This window comes from Numenius arquata, chromosome 2 (genome assembly GCF_964106895.1).
Source record: "Numenius arquata chromosome 2, bNumArq3.hap1.1, whole genome shotgun sequence".
Classification (NCBI taxonomy): Eukaryota; Metazoa; Chordata; class Aves; order Charadriiformes; family Scolopacidae; genus Numenius; species Numenius arquata.
This window is the reverse complement of record NC_133577.1, coordinates 95,538,830-95,557,591: the sequence shown is the minus strand read 5'-3', so window position 1 is coordinate 95,557,591 and position 18,762 is coordinate 95,538,830. Positions and strand designations below refer to the sequence as shown.

At 42.2% G+C, this 18,762-nt stretch overlaps 1 protein-coding gene across 1 annotated transcript in view; it reads left to right on the top strand.

Moving 5' to 3' along the window:
* Positions 1-18,762, top strand: part of RASSF3 (Ras association domain family member 3) — a 53,649-nt gene that overhangs the window by 29,663 nt on the left and 5,224 nt on the right. Inside the window, exon 2 of the mRNA XM_074162036.1 lies at positions 17,125-17,232. Within this exon, the coding sequence (XP_074018137.1) occupies positions 17,125-17,232 (108 nt within the window). The remainder of the gene's footprint in view (positions 1-17,124; positions 17,233-18,762) is intronic.

Here is an 18,762-nt window from a genome sequence, read left to right as displayed (position 1 = left end):
GTAGGATTCAGCTCTGGACTAAAACACCCGCATGCAGGTGTGTGAATGCAAGTGTCTCACTGGCAATGCCGAGAGTAATTTGGCTTACCAACAAGTCAACGTATAGGTTGGGACTCAGTTGCTTAAACCAGAGGTGTCTGGTGTCATTTTTGGGTACTGTGGGATGTGTATCCTGCCCGGTCCCCTGTAGCCACTTGATGGGTTGCAGGCATCCTGCTAAACCTCTGACATATCTGCCAGCCCTGTGGAGGCATCTTGGATGTGCTAGGATTTCTCCAAGTATGGCGCTGGTGGAATTGGCTCCTCCTGCTTTTCTTGCGTCACCTGGCATGAGAATGAAACTGTTCAGGTGTTTTGATCCACATCGGTGTCTCATGTCCCATCCTGTCCCCTTCTTTGCTCCCTCCGTGTAGTAAGAAATGTCTTCTGATCTGATCAGACCTACAGCTGCAACAGGCTTCTGCGCGTACCTCACGTTGCAGGGAACACACAGACAGATCCTGCACGTGCTTGCTTTGCTTGCAGATGTGGATATTCACGACCCAGCAAATCCTAATTACTATCAGGTCTCAAGTCAGCTCCCATAAAAGGAGAGAACCTGCCATTAGCAATCATCTGTGGATATTTTTGTACTTAAAACTCCTTTTCAGGGCAGGGGTGAAACCCGTTCCTGCCAAGCCAAATTCACTTGAGAGGTTCCTCCCGCTGTTCCTGCCTCCTTCGCTGGGCTCCTTCCAGTTTCTGCAGCAAGGGATCTTGCAGACCCAGCCTCCCAGTTACAGTTGCTTGATGAAAGTTTTCATAGAATCATAAAATGGTTTGGGTTGGAAGGGACCTTAAAGATGGGTTACTATTGCCACAGAACACGTCAAAATGCTCATGTTTGTAAGTGTGTGGGGAAAATAGTGCTATGCGGAGTGCGGAGAAAAATATACTGATGATAAACCATAAATGAATTAGTTTGTTCTAAGGTTTTATTTGGTTGTTGATGAGAACAAGCATAACGATGCTGCCCAAAAAGATGGATGCATTTATTTAAACAGTAGGTGGTCCTTGAATTGAGCAACTATTTTGAAACACAGCTAAAGGCATCTCCTTCAGCACGTGGTCCTGACTTGCTGTTCCTGTGCTACTTCTCCCCGCTGGTTCCCTGTCATCCTCCCGGACTCCACAGCTCTCCCTTCACAGTCCCAGCTGCTCCAGAGACACTCGGATGAATTTCTATCGTGGACAAACCCACCATTTCCCTGCAGCTTCTCCCTCTGCTGCAGAGGAGCAGTTTTGGCTAGAGTTTTGAGAGGGGATAAATGTTGTCTTGATACATAATATTGTGAACCTTGGCTCAGGCTTTTTAACATTTTTAAAGCTGTCGTCAACTGAAAAATAGCTGTTGCTCTCTGCTACAGTTTCAGTCAATACAGACTTGTGTGCCATAGAGGTAATGGTTTGTGTTCTTTTTAAATAATCTGTTTGCAAATCATCATTGCAAATTTGACACTTGGATGCATGTTATATGTCTCCTGAAAGCATTTTTCATACCTTTCCATAGCCTTATTTCTAATGAAATGTACTTAAACCCATTACTTAGGAGTTGTGTTCAAGTTCATAGTAAAGCTTATAACCTACCCTTGCTCCAGCACGTGACTTCCAAGGCACACAATTAAAGACTCCTAGATTAAACCTCATCTCCTTAAAACTTTGTGCGTATTCATGGGAAAATCTGAACTGGCTCTTCGCTCCTGGTTTGAGTGCAGGAGTGAAAAATACTGACTTTCCCCATTATCCAGCTGCAGAGAGAGTAAATGAGAGGCCTCTTAAGGGGCCAGGTGTCCCTTGGCAGTGTTTTGGTGGCTCTTGTTTCCAATAAGCAAGCTGGATGTTGGGAGCTTTTGAGTCTGGCTGTGGGGAAGGTTGTGTTCTGTTATTTATAAATCTAAATGAGGATTGCTGTGCTCTTTTGGCTCCTCTCTCTTATATTAATTCTTAGTTTTAATCTTACTATAATGGGTTTGTTCAGTACTTTTTCTACTCCAGAGCTACCAGCAACACGCAGTCGCTTAAGCAGCTTGGATCAAGACAGCAAATATCAGTGAGATTTTGGACACAGAGAGAGATCACATTTTGCAGACAGCTGTTGTGGTGGAAGGTGGCGGTAGCCCTTTCAGTGGGAGTGCTCTTGCTGAACCGAAGCAGTCAAGATCTGGAAGATCTTGTAATGTTAGAAAAGTTAATATGAAAATCTAGTATCCTGTTGCCAGTATCCCTGATAGCTTGGTATCCCAAAACGTCCTGTTAAACAGATATATGTGGCTTACTGTAAACTGAAACGCAAGAATGCTGAGTTATGAGTGCAGAGATAACGTTTCCTTGTTACGTGTAATGTTTAGAAAGGGTTTGCTGAGCCTGCTGTTTACAGCTGATTCACAAAAATATTCCCAGGAATCTCCAGTTGTGCTGGCAAATTATTCTCTTAAGCAGTAGCAGATTACAAAGAGATCTCAGAGGGAGCAGGAGCGCAGGTTATGAGCAGTCCTCATACATGGGAGCGTGTTTGGTGCCCCCAGTTTGTGGGCAAGACACCTCACAAGGCCGGTACTCCAGTGCTTGCCAGCAGGGAGCCTCTCTCCATCCACAAGCTCCGAGTGTATCACCAGTTGTAGCAGTCAGTCGGTCATCTGCCTATCTATCATGTATTACTAATATATAAAAGAATCTACTTCTGTGGTGAAAATTATTGTTACACATTTTATTGGCAACATCTGAACTAACTAAAACAAGAGTGTGACTCCTTGGTGGCGTTATACCTGCCTGTTTACATGCACAGGAATTCCCTTCAAAGAACTTTGAAATCAGGTTGGGTGCAGGTGTCCTGCGTGGGCAGGAAAAATAAATAGTGGTGGCTGATGGACTCCCGAGATGTGCTGAGCAGGAAAGGAGTGCAGCTCCATAACTGGTGCTCAGTAATGCTAATTTCTGTTGAAAAATGTAAATATTTCTTGCCCAGCTTCATCCTCTGTGGCTTGGGGCATGGGGCTGGGACTCTGGTGGTAGGAGGGGTGCAGAGGGTGTTTTGGGAAGCCACATCCCGGAGCAGGCTCCTCAGCTGTCCTGCATATGGGCTGTAGGACCTGAAACACCCTGTGTCCATGTGGGAGGGTGGCTGGAAGCAGGTGTGCTTCATTTCTAGTATAATTATGTGGCCATGTAAAACTGCTTAGGAGAACAGAGAGGGGAGAGCATGTTCTCCATATGTTACCAGTAACATCAAAATGTTGCTGGTTTTGATCAGTGTCTTTCCTTAGGATAGGACTAAGCTTCTTATGACTTACTAGAAATGTGGTATTTCCTAGTCTGGTTAAGCCTGTAACATGTTTGGGGCTTTCATTAATTTTCCAATAATGTAAATTATTAAGGTGTACAAGGCTAAGAAACTACAAATAAAATGCAGCTTACTGAAGCAAAACTGAGAGGTGTGGTGGCACCTCGAGTTGAACATCCCACAGTATTATCTTTTCTTAGGATCACTTGCATCCTTTGTAGTTTACTGACTTGTTTAGATTGCCTGTGCTCTTTTTCTGAAATGATGATTTTATAATACTGTAGCCAGCTGTAGCTGGTTTCTTCCCACTTTGCATCATAAAAACCATTTGATTAAAAGCATGTAATAAGCTCCCTTTAAGTCCCTGTGTTTCCACACTTTTGATGTTGCCATGTTATTTTTTTCTAAAAACAACCTTTCCTGCGTGTGTGCACATGTGTGCATCAGTGTGTGTCAGCTTGGTATGTTTTTAGAATCTAAGTAACTACACTGATTTCATTAAGATTTGCTAATTACCCTAGTAAATAACTGCATGAATAACTGCTGATTTCATTAAGACTTACTAATGAACGGTCCTAATAATCAAGGACTAGGTTCTGCCGTCTTGAGAGAACTTTCTTAGGCTCAGGGATGCCTTGTAGTTTATGTGCAAAGGTGCCACTCTTACTATGTTACTTTAACTTTTGGCATTTGTAATACAAGTTGTAATACAAGGGAATGATTGTTTGGATGCTAAATGAAGGCATGCTAAAAAACAGAAAACTGAATACCTTCTCTGCACTGTTCTGTTGTTTGCAGTTTGCAGGTCTGCTCCTGGTGTCTTACGTTATAGTACGGTATTGCCTGGCCAGGACGCTGCGGAGGAAACAACAGTGTGTTCCTCACCCCGTGCAACTAGGCATGACAGAAGAGTATTTTATGTGAACTTTATGACATTCAATAATTTGAAGAGTTTTTGTAATTAGGTTACGCAAAGGAGCTGCTGATAGAAATTTGGTAGAATTTCAGTGTTCTGGCTAAATTGCCTGTACAGGTTTGGAACAGAAGAAAAAAAACCCACCTCTTTAATTCATTGCAGGTTTGGTTGAGGTGTGTAAAGCTGAGGTCCTTCACATGTGGCAAGTCTGCAGTTAGAGAGGTCTTGTGAGAGGACCTATGTTATGTGTGCTCAGTGGAAGAGCAGATGTGAACTAACTGGTCTATTTACAGGATTAACGCTTTTGTGTTTGTCAGAAGTTCCAGTTTTGTCCTTATTTTTTCCAGCTCTTGAAGAGATTCCCCTTGACTACATAGTTTTAGGTGTGCTTGTGTGTATTTGTAAGCTGAGAATGGCTCCAGAGATTGATCAATTTCAAATAAGATAAGTTAGTGGTATAATTTAGTAACTTAACAAGTGTAAGTTTATAGGCATAGGTAAATGCTGTATTCCCGGTTGAAGGATGGTTTGGTTTGTGGTTTTTTGCGGTGTTTTTTTTTTTAACTTTGGTTTGCTGTCAAAATGGAGTTGATATCAGGTTGCTTGCTTTATTTTTCCCCCTAAAAATGTGAATTAAATATCAAGATTCTTAGATTAGGATAGTATTTTCTGTTAAAGTACAGGAAACGTTAATGAAAGTATTTCAGGGACTACTATTAAAAGACAATTAATTTGTAGTTTTGCTTTACAGAGTTTGTTGTTTACTTGAGGAAACGTTGATCCTACTGTTTTCAGCTTATCCCGTGCTTGTCCATAAGGTGACCTGCCATTTTAATGTGTCCTGTCTTCTGAAAGTGTCTTTTCAGAGGGTGTGGTGGATACTGATTCCCCCTATTCTCTTTAACATTAACAAGGGTGGGGGTTTTTATGAAAAATTTTAGTAGGCTGTCTTCTCCTTCCACCTGAAATGCGTATCAGCTCTAACAGATCTCATGCCTTCACGAACTTCATAATTACATTTCCTGAAGCAGAAGTTGGGTGTAAGGAAAGGTGGAGCAGCAGCAGCGTTTCCTTGTGCCTGTAACATCCTGCCCATAAAAGCAGGGAAATAGCTGTTTGGAAAGAAAAAAGAACAACTTTTGAACTTTTTGTTGTAAAATCAACACATTCCCCCATTTGCTGCTTAAGAACAAAGCATGTAATCTTTTTCCCCCTCCTCTGGTTTCCTGGTGGCCATTCTCCAGCATAGCAAAATAACTTGTGTTTGGAGTCGGGCCATAGCCCATCAGGTTGTAAGCAAGCAAACCCTTTTCTCCAGTGCAGCCTAATTACTGTTCTCCTGACCTTTCCTCAGAAGAAAACTTTATCTAGCTTTTCCAGTGGGATATTCGTTAACCATGTTCTAAAGTCTTCTGTTTGCACCTCCCTTGAAAGCCTACCCGTTGTGACCTCCAAATCTGTTCTCCTCTCTCCACTGTGTCCTGCCAGTGCTAATCTAAGTAGCCCTAGTATCACCTCACTCTTTTATTGATGTCATTAAAAAAAAATAAATAATATCTAATTGTAACAGTTGCCCTGTAATTCTGAAGTGACTCATGACTCCAGAATTGTCTGCCCTGAGACTGAGATTGTGAGTTAATTGGGAGGGAGCGGTGTGCTCACGTGTCACCACTGGAGATGATGGTGGTAGTGTAAACTGTCTGCTGATACCTGGCACCAGGCTTAGCACAGTGTTTGGGTAAGTGAGGACCTGTGTGGTAAAGTGTTTATTGCACCGTAGTTCTCTCATGCTGCAGACTTGTTTAGTGATTGTTTATATAAACTGTGGCCTTTTTCTTTTTTTAACCTGTACAAAACCAAAACAACCCCCCTGCTTTGCTTTGCTAGTTCTTTTGTTTTCGTTTATCCTGTTCTTTTTCACCTGTAAAAAGAAAAAAATACTATGTTCATCCTAATTAAGAAAGGAGCCTCCTGGATTTGTAGAAGTCATCTGCAGCCTGGTAGTAGGTCTGTTACTGGGCGAGGACTGTGCGAGCTCACACTGGTTTCTGAGGCAGCGGTAGTATCTAGCAGAGAAGCAGCCATTCAGCCAAAAGCAGTAATATTTTAAATTGTCCCGGCATGGCTGTCTACAACGTGAGGCATCTGGATTCATTTGTGAGAAATGTGTGTGTGTGTTCTGGAAAACAAATTCGTACTGAAACTAGGCAGCAAGTGTAGTTTTGCAGAAAGGGTCAAGTCAAATAAGTTGGTGGCAGTTTTCCATTTTCGTAATAGTAGTAGTGTGTTTTGTCTTTCTTTTCAGACAACATACAGATTTTTGAAGAAACTTGTCCTTTTGCCAGTCCCACTTGGCTCACAGCTGAGGTGCTTGATACCCCATTTAAAAAGAGGGTGGAAAAACCCAAGGAATTAAAAAAGTTAAATTAAAAAAAAATTAAAATTAAAAGTTATCATTACTATGCTGATGAGTTTATTCAAGGCATAATGTTGCTGAATCAATTGCTCAGCTTCCTCACAATACAGAGATCTGAGGATCGAATACCACCTTACCAATGTGAGCCTGAGGTCACTAGGATGTGAACTTCTGTGGGTGGTGTGGCATGGGGCTGGATGGCTATGGTCCAGAGTCCCACTGCCTTTGCCAGTTTCTTCTCATCTAAGCCCCTCAACGGGGGCTTGAGATGAGAAGAGTAACTTAAACCAGTGAGATGCAGCAAAGCTGGATCCAAGGCTGGTTCAAGCCTGTTCTGTCTTTATTTTCCTTCTTACTCGAACAGCAGTAAAGTCTGAGCTCTGAAGCTTTAGTGAGTTCAAACTGGAACTCCGGTAAAATTGAACGAAGGTTGGGAAAGAACCAAAAAATTCCTGTTTGCTGCAGGCTTGACATAGATAATTGACTAAAACGTTCTGGTATTTGTTTTTCAGCATTTGACCTCTTAAGGCTAGGGATACAAAAGAAAGGTAAAATCCTATCATTAAGGTCAGTATAAGTTTAGGCTATAGTAGTACATGGTGGTGGTGCTGAGGTGGTCTCCTAGTTTGCCCTCTCTCCTTTTTTCAGTCCTAAAATACTGAACTGAATTTTTGCCAGATCAGGTCTGGGAGTAGTAGGTAAAGCTAATGATTGTGGTGTGCTGCTTCAGAAATGTCTTTTGGATACTACCACATTTTTAATAAAACATGCTAATATCGAGGCTTTATAGGAGGGTGCAGTCATTACACTATTAGCTGTTAATGAAATCTGTCAGGTGATATAATTTTTTTGTGGTGTAAAAGGAGAAAGAAATCCTTCATGCAGGCTAGACTGCAGAGGTGCCTCCTTTTGTCTGCACTATGTGAAATACCCAGTTCGGATGCCTCTTTGAAGAGACTGGTTCCTTTTTTAATATTTCTCTGGAAGCTGTGTAGAGTGTTAATTACACAAAGTGCGGTGAGAGGGGTAGTGTTGGCGTAAAAATATTTCCTGTGGGCTTATTTCATGAAACCTAACTTGCTCTGTTGAAGGAGAGCTGCAGTCACTGAGAACTTTATTGGGTTGTAAATGGAGTTAGTTTTTAGCTCTCGCCATTTGATGTGTATGTATATAAAGCAGCAGTCACCTAAGTTGACTGTAAATGCATATACAGTTTTATCATTATCATATTCAACATACTAAGAAGATAATTAGGCAGCTTTGGCTTAGAGGATGTATACTTTACTGAACATACCAGTGTTTGCTTATAACTTTTAATTCCCCCCTGTCCAGGTTACTCTTACGGGCTTTTGAGGCCTTTAAAATGCAGATTTTATTTGAAAATAGGTGGTTGTAGTTCCTAAATTCTGTGGGGTTTTGTGATGCCTGTGTGGTAGGGGAGGGCTTTTTCCCTTCAGAAAAGTTTCAATATGAGATCAGCGCCAGGTTGACCAAGAGTGAGACAGTAACAGTAAATTCTTGAATTTTTTTTAGGGAACTATATGTTTGTCAAATAAGAAACTTCCTCCCATGATCAGTAATTGGTTGAGGAGACGGTGCATCTCCTTGAACAACATTGTTTCTGTTGTAGTGTCCGTGACCAGGGAAGAACTGTCTGCCAGGGTTGCGATATATCCAAAGAGCTAATGAGTTACATGATGTTTCCTAGACAAGAATTGTTACTGTGCAATTTTTAAGAGGTTTGAGGGTTTTTTTGTTTTTCTTTCAAGTATAACAAATCCAAACAAAAATGACTTGGTTGGTGAGACTGTCACCACGCGCAGGCTCACCATTTCTGCCTGACACCAGCCCTGAAGCTGGGCCTGGTGAGGAAGTTGTTGCCTTTTCTTGACACAGGCAGGTTTTGTCAGAAGGCTTAAAAGAAAAGTAGTGTGATGACACCATCTTTGAACTACCCAGCCAAACCCGGGAAGGGAGTGTTGCTCTGAAGATAGAATGGTGCTTTGACGCACATGGGGAAAGCCGGCACATCTCCTGGCTTCTGCTGAGACAAGGCCCATGACTGAACTTGCCTCAGACTTGAGAAGCGCCAGTGGTAACCACCAGGAGAAGACAGCACGCCTTGGCCTGGCACAGGCTTGCTCTTCCCACACTGTACTTCCCCAGGAACAGCTAGTTGGTTTCCAGTACCAATTTTAATCTAAAATGTAGATAGCTGCATTTGAAGACCTGGGAGGTAGTCGTTGCAAACAACCTTTTCCTGCCTTCTGTTAGATGGAGCATGTTGGATTCTTGTATTGCAAGGTCACATGCAAATACTGTGGCATAGTGACCCAGTGTTCTAATGTTACTTAATATCTGATTGGTATCTATTAATAGCTCAGGTTCTAGACCATACTTAACCTTCTTTTCAAAATATACTAATTACTTTTCTATACTGTATCTTGTATAAGCTTGTTTCCCGACTGTCTGCTTAAAGCTAGGTTTTGTTGTACAGGTCACAAAGAGGCTGGTAATCCATTTTTACTTCATTAAACCCCTGTCTGCTTAAATAGCCAGCAGTCAAAGCTCAGACAGTTTCTGTAGAGGAGACCTGAAGGAGGTTATTTTCTGTTTGTGATGTTTCTTACATTTTGGCTTACTGAAATTTGCAAAATTGAAACAGCTGTGAAATATTACTTAAATCATGTAATGTATTACTTTAACAATATGTCATAATATGGAAAAAAAAGTACAAATCTGCATAAAACCTGCTGTGTCTTCGGGGACAGAATCTAATGCCAAGCCCCAGATACTATCCTTCATACAGTTGGTTTTCACTTTAAACAGATGACTGGCTTTTTAAAACTGGGTAGCATGCCAGTAGTTAAAAGTACAGCCATATAGGGTATGACAGAGTATGTAACTAGGGGTTTTCAGAGGTGAGGTCATGATAAACTTAAAGGAAACTTAAGCCATCACTGTTAATGTCACCAACAAACAGATTTCTTTTTCTAGCCTTCCTTTCACAATGCCTGAACATGAACTGTGTTTGTAGTGCCTCAGTTTGAAGGAACAGAATTTGTTAACAGGAATAAAGGGAAGTTAAGAGTCCTTGGTTTGTTTCTCTACTGCTTAAAAATATTCACCATGTAAACATCTGAGTGTTTACATCAGAGAGGTCAGACAGGAGCCACAATGCTTTGCTTTACCCTTTGTCATTCAGTGCTTTTGTTAGCATGCCAAGCCACACGGTATTTGGGAAAAACTGAAAATAGTCTGAAAGTAACAGATATTTATATACTAACTGGAACGTGTGTACCTTGTAAAAATACGCTAAAATTATAAGCTGTGGTAGCTGCATGGGGATTTCTTTAACCACTGTGGAAGTGCCCTGGAAGAGAGACCACATTGTATCACGAGTATCTTAGGTAAAGATTTTTTCACAGACCTGTAGTGTACAAATTAATAAGCAAAGAGCACCTAAACTTTGATGCACCGATGCCATGAGTTCTGTATGCAGCTCCGGTCACCACATCTCAGGAAGGGCATACTGTTTTTAGTTGCTCTTCCCTAAAATTTTTGAGACTATGAAGGAGCTACCTTAGGAAAGACTAAGGAGTCCAGGGCTCCTCATCTTGAAGAAGAAAAAAGTAGGTGTGTGATCACGGTTTACAAAATCACAAAGATGATGGATAAGCTGAATGTGAAACTCAGGTTCACCAGATACTGCCATATTAGGATTAAGGGGCACTCAGTATATTTCATAGAATCATTTAGGTTGGAAAATACCTTTAAGATCATTAAGCCCAACTGTTAACCTAGCACTGCTAAGTCCAGCACTAAACCATGTACCTATGTGCCACATTTACACCTTTTAAATACCACCAGGGATGTGGACTCAACCACTTCCCAGGGCAGCCTCTTCCAATGCTTGACAACCCTTTCAGTGAAGAATTTTTTCCTAATATCCAATCTAAACCTCCTCTGGCGCAAATCGAGGCTGTTTCCTCTTGTTCTATCACTTGCTGCTTGGGAGAAGAGACCAACCCCCGCTTCGCTACCACCTCCTTTGAGGTAGTTGTAGAGAGTGGTAAGGTCTCCTCTCAGCCTCCTTTTCTCCAGACTAAACTCCAGCTCCCTCAGCTGTTCCTCATAAGACTTATTCTCTAGACCCTTCACCAGCTTCCTTGCCCTTCTTTGGACCTGCTCCAGCACCTCAATGTCTTGCTTGTAGTGAGGGGCCCGAAACTGGACACAGTATTTGAGGTGGGGCCTCACCAGTGCTGAGTATAGGGGGACGATCACTTCCCTAGTCCTGCTGGCCACACTAATTCTGATACAAGTCAGGATGCTGTTGGCCACCTGGGCACACTGCTGGCTCATATTCAGCCGGCTGTCGACTAACACCCCCAGGTCCTTTTCCACCAGGGAGCTTTTCAGCCACTCTTCCCCAAGCCTGTAGCACTGCATGGGGTTGTTGTGACCCAAGTGCAGGACCCAGCACTTGGCCTTGTTGAACCTTATACCACTGGCCTCAGCCAAACAATCCAGCCTGTCCCCATCCCTCTATAGAGCCTTCCTACCCTCAAGCAGATCAACACTTCTGCCCAACTTGGTGTTATCTGCAAATGGCAGATGTGTCATATTTAATGGAAGTTATCTTCTATCTTAATAGAAGATCAGCTTAAAGCAGATGGCAGTGCTTCTTCACACTGCAGACATGAATTTCTGGAACTTGCTGCTGCAGGAGGCGTAGAGACGGGCAGTATCAGCAGGTTCAAAAAGGGTTTATGTGCATGCATAGACACCAGGTCCATAAATGGACACTAAACAGACTCGGAAGGGAGGTGCCCACTGAATTCCTGCTCCAACACTTGTGGATGCCAGCAGAGAGGCTGCAGAAAAGGCTCATGTGCTCGCTCGAAATAGCCTTTATTTCTGCTGCTGTCAGAGAGAGAATGCCAGGTTGGATGCACCATACATCTGACCTGGGAGGCTGCCGCTTGTCTTGCTACCTCAGGAGGGCATGGTGTGGGCTTCTTGAACTCACTCTGACTGTCAGGATGTAATTATTTAAGATTCAGGTCAGCCAAGCCCACTTAGAAAAACGAAGTCTTATTCTAAAAAAGAAACTGCTTCCTTGCCCTGTGTGCTACTGACAGGGGTTGGAAGTGGATCATGCTGAGTGCAGAAAGCAAAAAGTACTAAAGAGGATACAGGGATTGTTATGTCCACGTCCATCCTGTCAGAAAATTCTTCTTTCCCTGGCCCAGAGACCAACCTCGCCCCATTCAGGAGAACACCAACATTTCAAGGTGCAGCTAGGTGAGAAGGTGGCAATGCTTGGACCTGCTTGGATGCTAATACTCATCCCTTGCCCCCGTTTGGTCTTCTTCATACCTTTCTGGCTTTTGGTGTCTCTGGCTGACCTTTTGTGGATGGACATGACCAGTAGCTCTCCCTGGTGATTCTCAGGCTTTCAAATGAAGGAAGAGCATGTCTTCTGAGTGTGGCCTTGCATCAGAATGGAAGGAGAAATTGCTGTTGCTGGCAAAGCTGCTCTGCTCTCAGGAGACTTAGGATGAGGAAGAAGAAAGACATTTGTTTCAAAATAATTTAATTGCAAGGTTTCAATTTCTTTCTTTCTTTCCTGTGGGAGTGCTGGCAGGCTGTAAGAAAGAGAGTGTTCCTGCTTGTAGAAGTAGCAACAACTGAGATCAGAAATCCCTTTCTCTGTTTTCCTTCCTGTATTCTCTTCTGGGCTTTTTTGTTGTATGATAGCACTGTTAGTTAAATCCATTCATTAATGCAAACATGATGTAAGTAGGATGGACTAGCTACAATTTTTATGACTTAACAAGACTTAGATTTTTAAATTTTTTAAAAAAATGTAGATTAGGCTGCATTTCTCATTTGTCAAAGCCTCAGTGCTTTACTTCAAAAAATTATTTTCCTAGCCACAATGTACAGCAAGATCAGGGCATCTTCAATAATCTGACTGAATCAAGGGCCACTGTATGTGTGGGATTGATATGAAATGTGAGGGCAGGGGGTGGGGACTGATACAGCTTAAAAGTTGCTTGGACTCCCACAGGTCTTTGGTTCTTTAGGTTTCTTACAAAAATACTTTAATATCTTCCTTGGGATAGGTTAACTTTTTGTCCATTATATATTCCTTTGTCTGTCAAGCTGAAATGTTAAGAGGAGCTTGGTTCCCCTTTCCTCAAGAGATGCCAACTTCTCAAATTTTGTGAAAACAGGAGATCAGATATAAGAGAGAGACCTTCTTGCATCCCTCCATAAATAGAAGCCTATGGCAGCAGTTTGGGGAAGCCAAGCATTTGTCTCAAGGCAAGGATCCTGAGGAAACAGGCTGCAGGCTTTGGGGGTTTTCTTTCTTTGTGGAACTTTTTCTCAGGCCCGTCCCGTAGCAGCTTGCTGGCTGTTGAGCTTAGCGCTTTCTTACTGTCTGCAGGACTAGGGCTTGGCAGTAACCGTGGGACTTGGACTTTATGAAAGTCCCAGATGTGATGCAATTCTTCTTTTTTGGGGACCACAGTTTGATTTGTAGTTCATTTTAATTGTAATCCGTGGCAGTTCCTTGAGGATTCACGCTGAACTAGTCTCTGCAGGGCTTTGCACTGGGCACAAACATTAAAAAGAGAGCACTGCTTCTGTAAACATCTGTGATACAATAAATGAGATGTGCATGGGGGGTGGAGGCGATAAAGAAAAAAACATTTTTCTGCCCTTTTTGTTGAGAGGAAGCTCAACTGTGAGAGGCATTGCATCATGAGCTCTAATGAAAGACCAGCTATTCCCTTTGGGGAAATGAAAGCACTTGCCTCATTTCCCTCTCGCTGGCAGCTGTTGCTTAGGAATTTTGTTTGAGAATGAAATGCAGCTTTGATTGACCTGAAGAATGTCTTTAGTTACAAACGGCCTCCAATGGTGTGTGCAGTAAGTGTTAGGAAGAACAGCATGATTTTCACAGAAATTAATAGTTTGAATTAGAAGTAATGTTTTGGACCCAGAGACAACATCTATATGGATTCTGATGCATTCAGCTGTCTCCTTGAGATTAATTTTTATCTTTCGCGCCTGTGCTGGGTTGAGGAAGTAGCAGACAACATGAGAAGCAGGAAATGGAAGGAAACCAGGAGCTCTGATGAAGAAAAGACAGTTAATTGGGCTGGGAGAAGGAAGGAGTGATGACATGGCAGCCACTACAGAGACTGTCATTTGGTTAAGTGACAGAGGAGTCACACCTAATTCAGGTTTGATTTTTTTTTCTTAATGAAAATAATATTGAAATGTTTGTGTATTGTTTTATAGAGAAAATTCCTTTTTTTTTTTTTTTTTTTTTAACACTAGCATGCAGAAGTGCCATTGTTAAGCCCAGCAGCATCTAGGTTTTGGCTGACAGAAGAGAACACAGCATGAGCTGCTCTGCTGACTGGGCTTGTACCTCACCCTGCTGCTGTGACACATGCAAGGATCTGTAGTTAGGAGACTCATCACCAGGCCTAACTTTTGAAGAAAGCCAGTTTCACAATTCTCAGCATATGAACTCCGTGAGGCGTTGCATGCTGGGCATTTCTGCAGGGAGCTGGGGATGAATCAGCTGCGTCTGAATTGGCCGAGAGAGGAATTGTCTGGCTGGAACGTGCCACCCCTGGCACCTCAGCAGTGTGCTGGCTCCAAGGAGCTGTGCCAGGGGGTGTAGAGCATGCCTGGGGGCAGGGAAGGGCCACAGTGGTGGAAAAAGCAGCTTTTGTCCTGGGATGGGTGAGCCATCAGGTGACACAGGCTGACTTCTCCTCTCACCGGACCAGGCAGAACTGTCAAAAGAACCAATGATAGACATGCTTGGCTGAAACAATCTCACCTCTGAAATGCCCTTGCTCCTTTGTTTAAAACAGCTGAGGGTGGAGTAACTGCTTTCCCAGTAGTCCACCCTGAGCAGGTGTGGCTTCAGCCACTTGGTGGCCATTTCAGAGCAGCAAGCATACATGATACAAGCATATTGTAAAGCATGGTAGACACGGGTTAATTACTGCTGTTACTCTGCTGTTGTATTGGGTGACTCAAGGTCTCCTACAGATAATAAACAGATTTACCTGCTGAGATAACAAAGTGGAATTTGATCTGCTGGGCCTAAGTAGAGTTATCAGAGGGCTTTTCCTTTAGTTCGTCCTGTTACAAGGTGACAAGTACAGAAGGAAATAAGAGGACTGTGGGAAATGAGGTTGTCAAGTATTCCTCCGTTCCCCTAAGTATACTGGTCTAAAAAGACTTATTTATCTTATCTTAAAGCATGGCTAGACAAAGCTATATAACAAAAGTTAATTGCCACTGAATACTGAGACCAGTTCAGCTCCAGGAATGTCAGACGAACACTGTGTGTACCATGTTCAACTAGGGTTGAACTAGGGTTAAACATAGGAGAGGTGGTGTTTTCCTTTTTTTCTGGTTAATGTTTTCTCTTAATGATAATGGATATTATGGATAACTTCAGGAATCATGGTGACGATCAGCTCCAGCAGGGTAGATGAGAAGTACCTGCTTGAACAATCAGCAACAGAATAGTGATAAATATTAAAACTGAGGTGCCCGTTGTTGGAACTTCAGTGTCAGTAGTGTTAGCAGGCTGGAGAGGTGTGAACTCCACGACATGCTCGTCTCTCAGAGGGATGTCTTGGCTGGTATCCATGTGAAGGGGCTTGTCTGCAGCTACACAGACCAGGAACGTTCCAAGTTAACGCTTGGGTTCTTGAGATCCGTCATAGACATGTCAAATTTATTTGTTTTGTAACTATTAATTGTCCTCGGAATAGAAAACTACAAAGCTGTAAGGGCCTGTGCAGAGATGAAGTGAGAAATTTGGATAAAGCTGTATCTGTCATTATTGTGGCAGTTTGGGGGGGGGGGGGAGATGAAAAAATAGAAAGGCAAGAAAGCTTAATTTCTGTAGTGAGGATGAAGACTTGGATTCTGAAAACATTTAGTAATTTGGTATTTTGTAATAGACTGGGCAGTCTGGCAACTGTGCAAGATGCTGTATAATCTTATTGTTGTGCTTATGGAGCTGGTAGGAGAGCTGTGTTCGGCTGCTGTTCCTCTTTGCCTCAGTTTCCTCATCTGTGAAATAAAGGTGTGTTCTCTGTCTGATGCAGGAAATCAGTATCTGAGCCCAGATCAGAATTCAAGGCCTCTGGCTTCCAGTTCTCCATCCAGACCACACCTTTCTTTTTATAGCTATGGGAAAAAAGTCCACTCCAGCATGCCATTTAGTAAAATACCGTATAGAAAAAGCAAAACTAAGTCCCAAAGAGCTAAAACTAGCTGGTTTAAAATTAGGAGACAGAAAAAATTCTGCAGATTCTTTCTGACAAATGGAAACTTACAGTTCCGCACCAGATATGCTCATCTTTGGGGTCGTTTCTGGCGAACCGAAGTGCCTGTGAAGGTGTGTGCTGAGTGGTGTCCCAAAGGCTGGGATACAGGACTGAGCAGTGAAGTCAGGGAAATCCTTTCTGAGGATAAAGCTCCGCTGGAATGTGAGGACACATCGGAACACTGTGACTTGACCGTTTGTCCATACAGCAAATGTGTACACCTCAACACAGGAATATCCTGAAAGCTTTAAGCTTCTTCAAGGCTCCTCCCTTTCTAAGTGAAGTCTAAAATCATTAAAGCTGGGAGCTGAAACCCTTTCATACTATATATGGCATTTGTGCGAGTGGTAGAAAGCGGAGTGTATTTATAACGCTAGTTTTGCTGCAGTAATAGGGATTGGGAGCAAATGTTTGTTTGGATAAAATCCAGCTCCAGGGATTGCTTTTACTGCTGCATGTAAAATCCGTAGCAAGCTCGTAAAAGCAGCAGTGGAAGAATCTAATAGGGCCTTCCCCATGGAAAAAACATGGATTTGGTGTAACATTATATAGCAAGAGAGTTACTTGTGATGGTTCACGTAGCAGTTGGTGACCCTGTGTGTAACATGCTGGCTGTCACATTGGAATGCAGGGATGCTCTTGGGCTGTTGGCACATGTGGGGATTGTTGGAGTTGCTGGGTAGCACATGCTGCTATTTTCATATGTAGTCTTCAATTGTTTAGAAATACCTGTTTGTGCCCTAAGTAATATTTAATGACCGTTGCAACTATATTCTTAAAAATATTGCATAGCATTGACATGAGCAAATCAAGCCATAAAGTGAGCCAGGCTGTTTTACATACTGCTGATAAATATTTGAATGAAAACAGTTGGCAAAAGAAGGACACAAGTGTCTTTGGGTGTGTTGATTTAACCATCTCCATTCAGGCCAAGTGTTCTGTTTGATTTGCCTAACATGTTAATCCTTTCTATTGCTGTATGTTGAGCCTCTGTGGGATAATGACCATTTGGACTAAGAATGCTCATATCCAAAGTCATAAAATAATTGTATTTTGTTTTGTTTTCTAAAACTGCTGTCTGTTGTTGTTGAAGGATGTTCAGAAGGAGAGAGAACCTCACGTTTATCTCAGTAAAGAAGAAGTTAAAGAGAAAATACAAAGCTATAATTCATCTGTCACTGATAAATTAAAGATGACCTTGGTAAGTTTTGCATAGGATTCCTGTAATTTTTAATAGGAGCAATTGAACTGTAACTTTGAGGTGTGCTCTGAATCATTTTATTCTCACCATCTCACATATGAAACTGTCTCTGTTTTAATGACTTTGTAAGAGGTTCTTTCTTAGATCTGGAAATGAAATCTCATGTCTGAAATGTTTTTATCCATGTAGCTCTTTTCACTGAATTTCACTGAATTTTTTTAGAGTCGGAAGGGACCATAGGGATCATCTAGTCCAACTCCCCTGCTGAAGCAGGATTGCCTAGAGCATGTTAGAGCACGTTACTCAGGACTGCATCCAGGCGGGTCTTGAAAATCTCCAAAGAAGGGGACTCCACAACCTCCCTGGGCAGCCTGTTCCAGGATTTTGTATGGATTGAAACAAACAGTAGTGTAGAAACAAATGTATATGTCATTTGAAACATGTTTAAGAGAAACTCTCAGCCTATGCCAAGATGTAAATATGTCAGATGAAAACCCTCAGCTGGTAAACGCGAAGATATGTTTATCTTGTTTGTGTAGATAAATTTTTGTCATGTATTTCTCTGATAACTTTTCTCATTGGCTGAGCATCTTTAAAACATGCACTATTTATTATACGAGACTTAATTTTCAGGGTAGTCACACAGGTTTTCAGCACAAGGAGACTTCCTCCTCCCCACCCCCACAACACAGACAATTCAGGCAATGGAATGTGTACAGATTTTTCATTTCCAAGGATTGTGGACCAGGTCTAAGCCTCAGTCCAGCCTACTGCAGACTGTACTAATAAAATTCACATTTATCTGCCTGGCAAGCTGTTACTCAGTCGTTGCATTGTCCAGATTTTTCTCATACATTATGTATTCCTGTGGGTGTATAGTATATGGAAATTTGGAAATTCCATTATATCCTAAACCATGTAAGTACAACTATGTACTAAAAAGACTTCTGTTACATATTTGCATGTGGGTCAGGACTTACTGTGCCAAAAACCAGATGGTCTGAAGTTTTCTAGCTCAGAAAGGTTTGATCAATTTTGCTATTTTGTCTTTCAGAAGCAACTGGAATAAATAATTTGGAATGTTGATTAGATTGGCATTTATTCTGGCGCTTTTTTAAATTGCAACAGGATTTGAACATCTAAATGCCTTAGACGAATTTGACAAGCACAGCTAAAATGTGGGAGATAATTTCTGTGTTTCTGCATAAAATCTGTTGCTAAAGATGCGTGTTAGTGGTCTTTTTATTAAGAAAAAAAATTAATATTCAGCAGAAATACCATAATAATAATATAATCACAGAATCACAGAATGATATGGGGTTGGAAGGGACCTCTGGAGATCATCTAGTCCAACCCCCCCTGCCAAAGCAGGTCCACCTAGAACAGGTTGCACAGGAACTTTTGCAGGCGGGTTTTGAATGTCTCCAGGGAAGGAGACTCCACCACCTCTCTGGGCAGCCTGTTCCAGTGCTCTGCCACCCTCAAAGTGAAGAAGTTCCTCTTCATGTTTAGATGGAACTTCTTATGCAC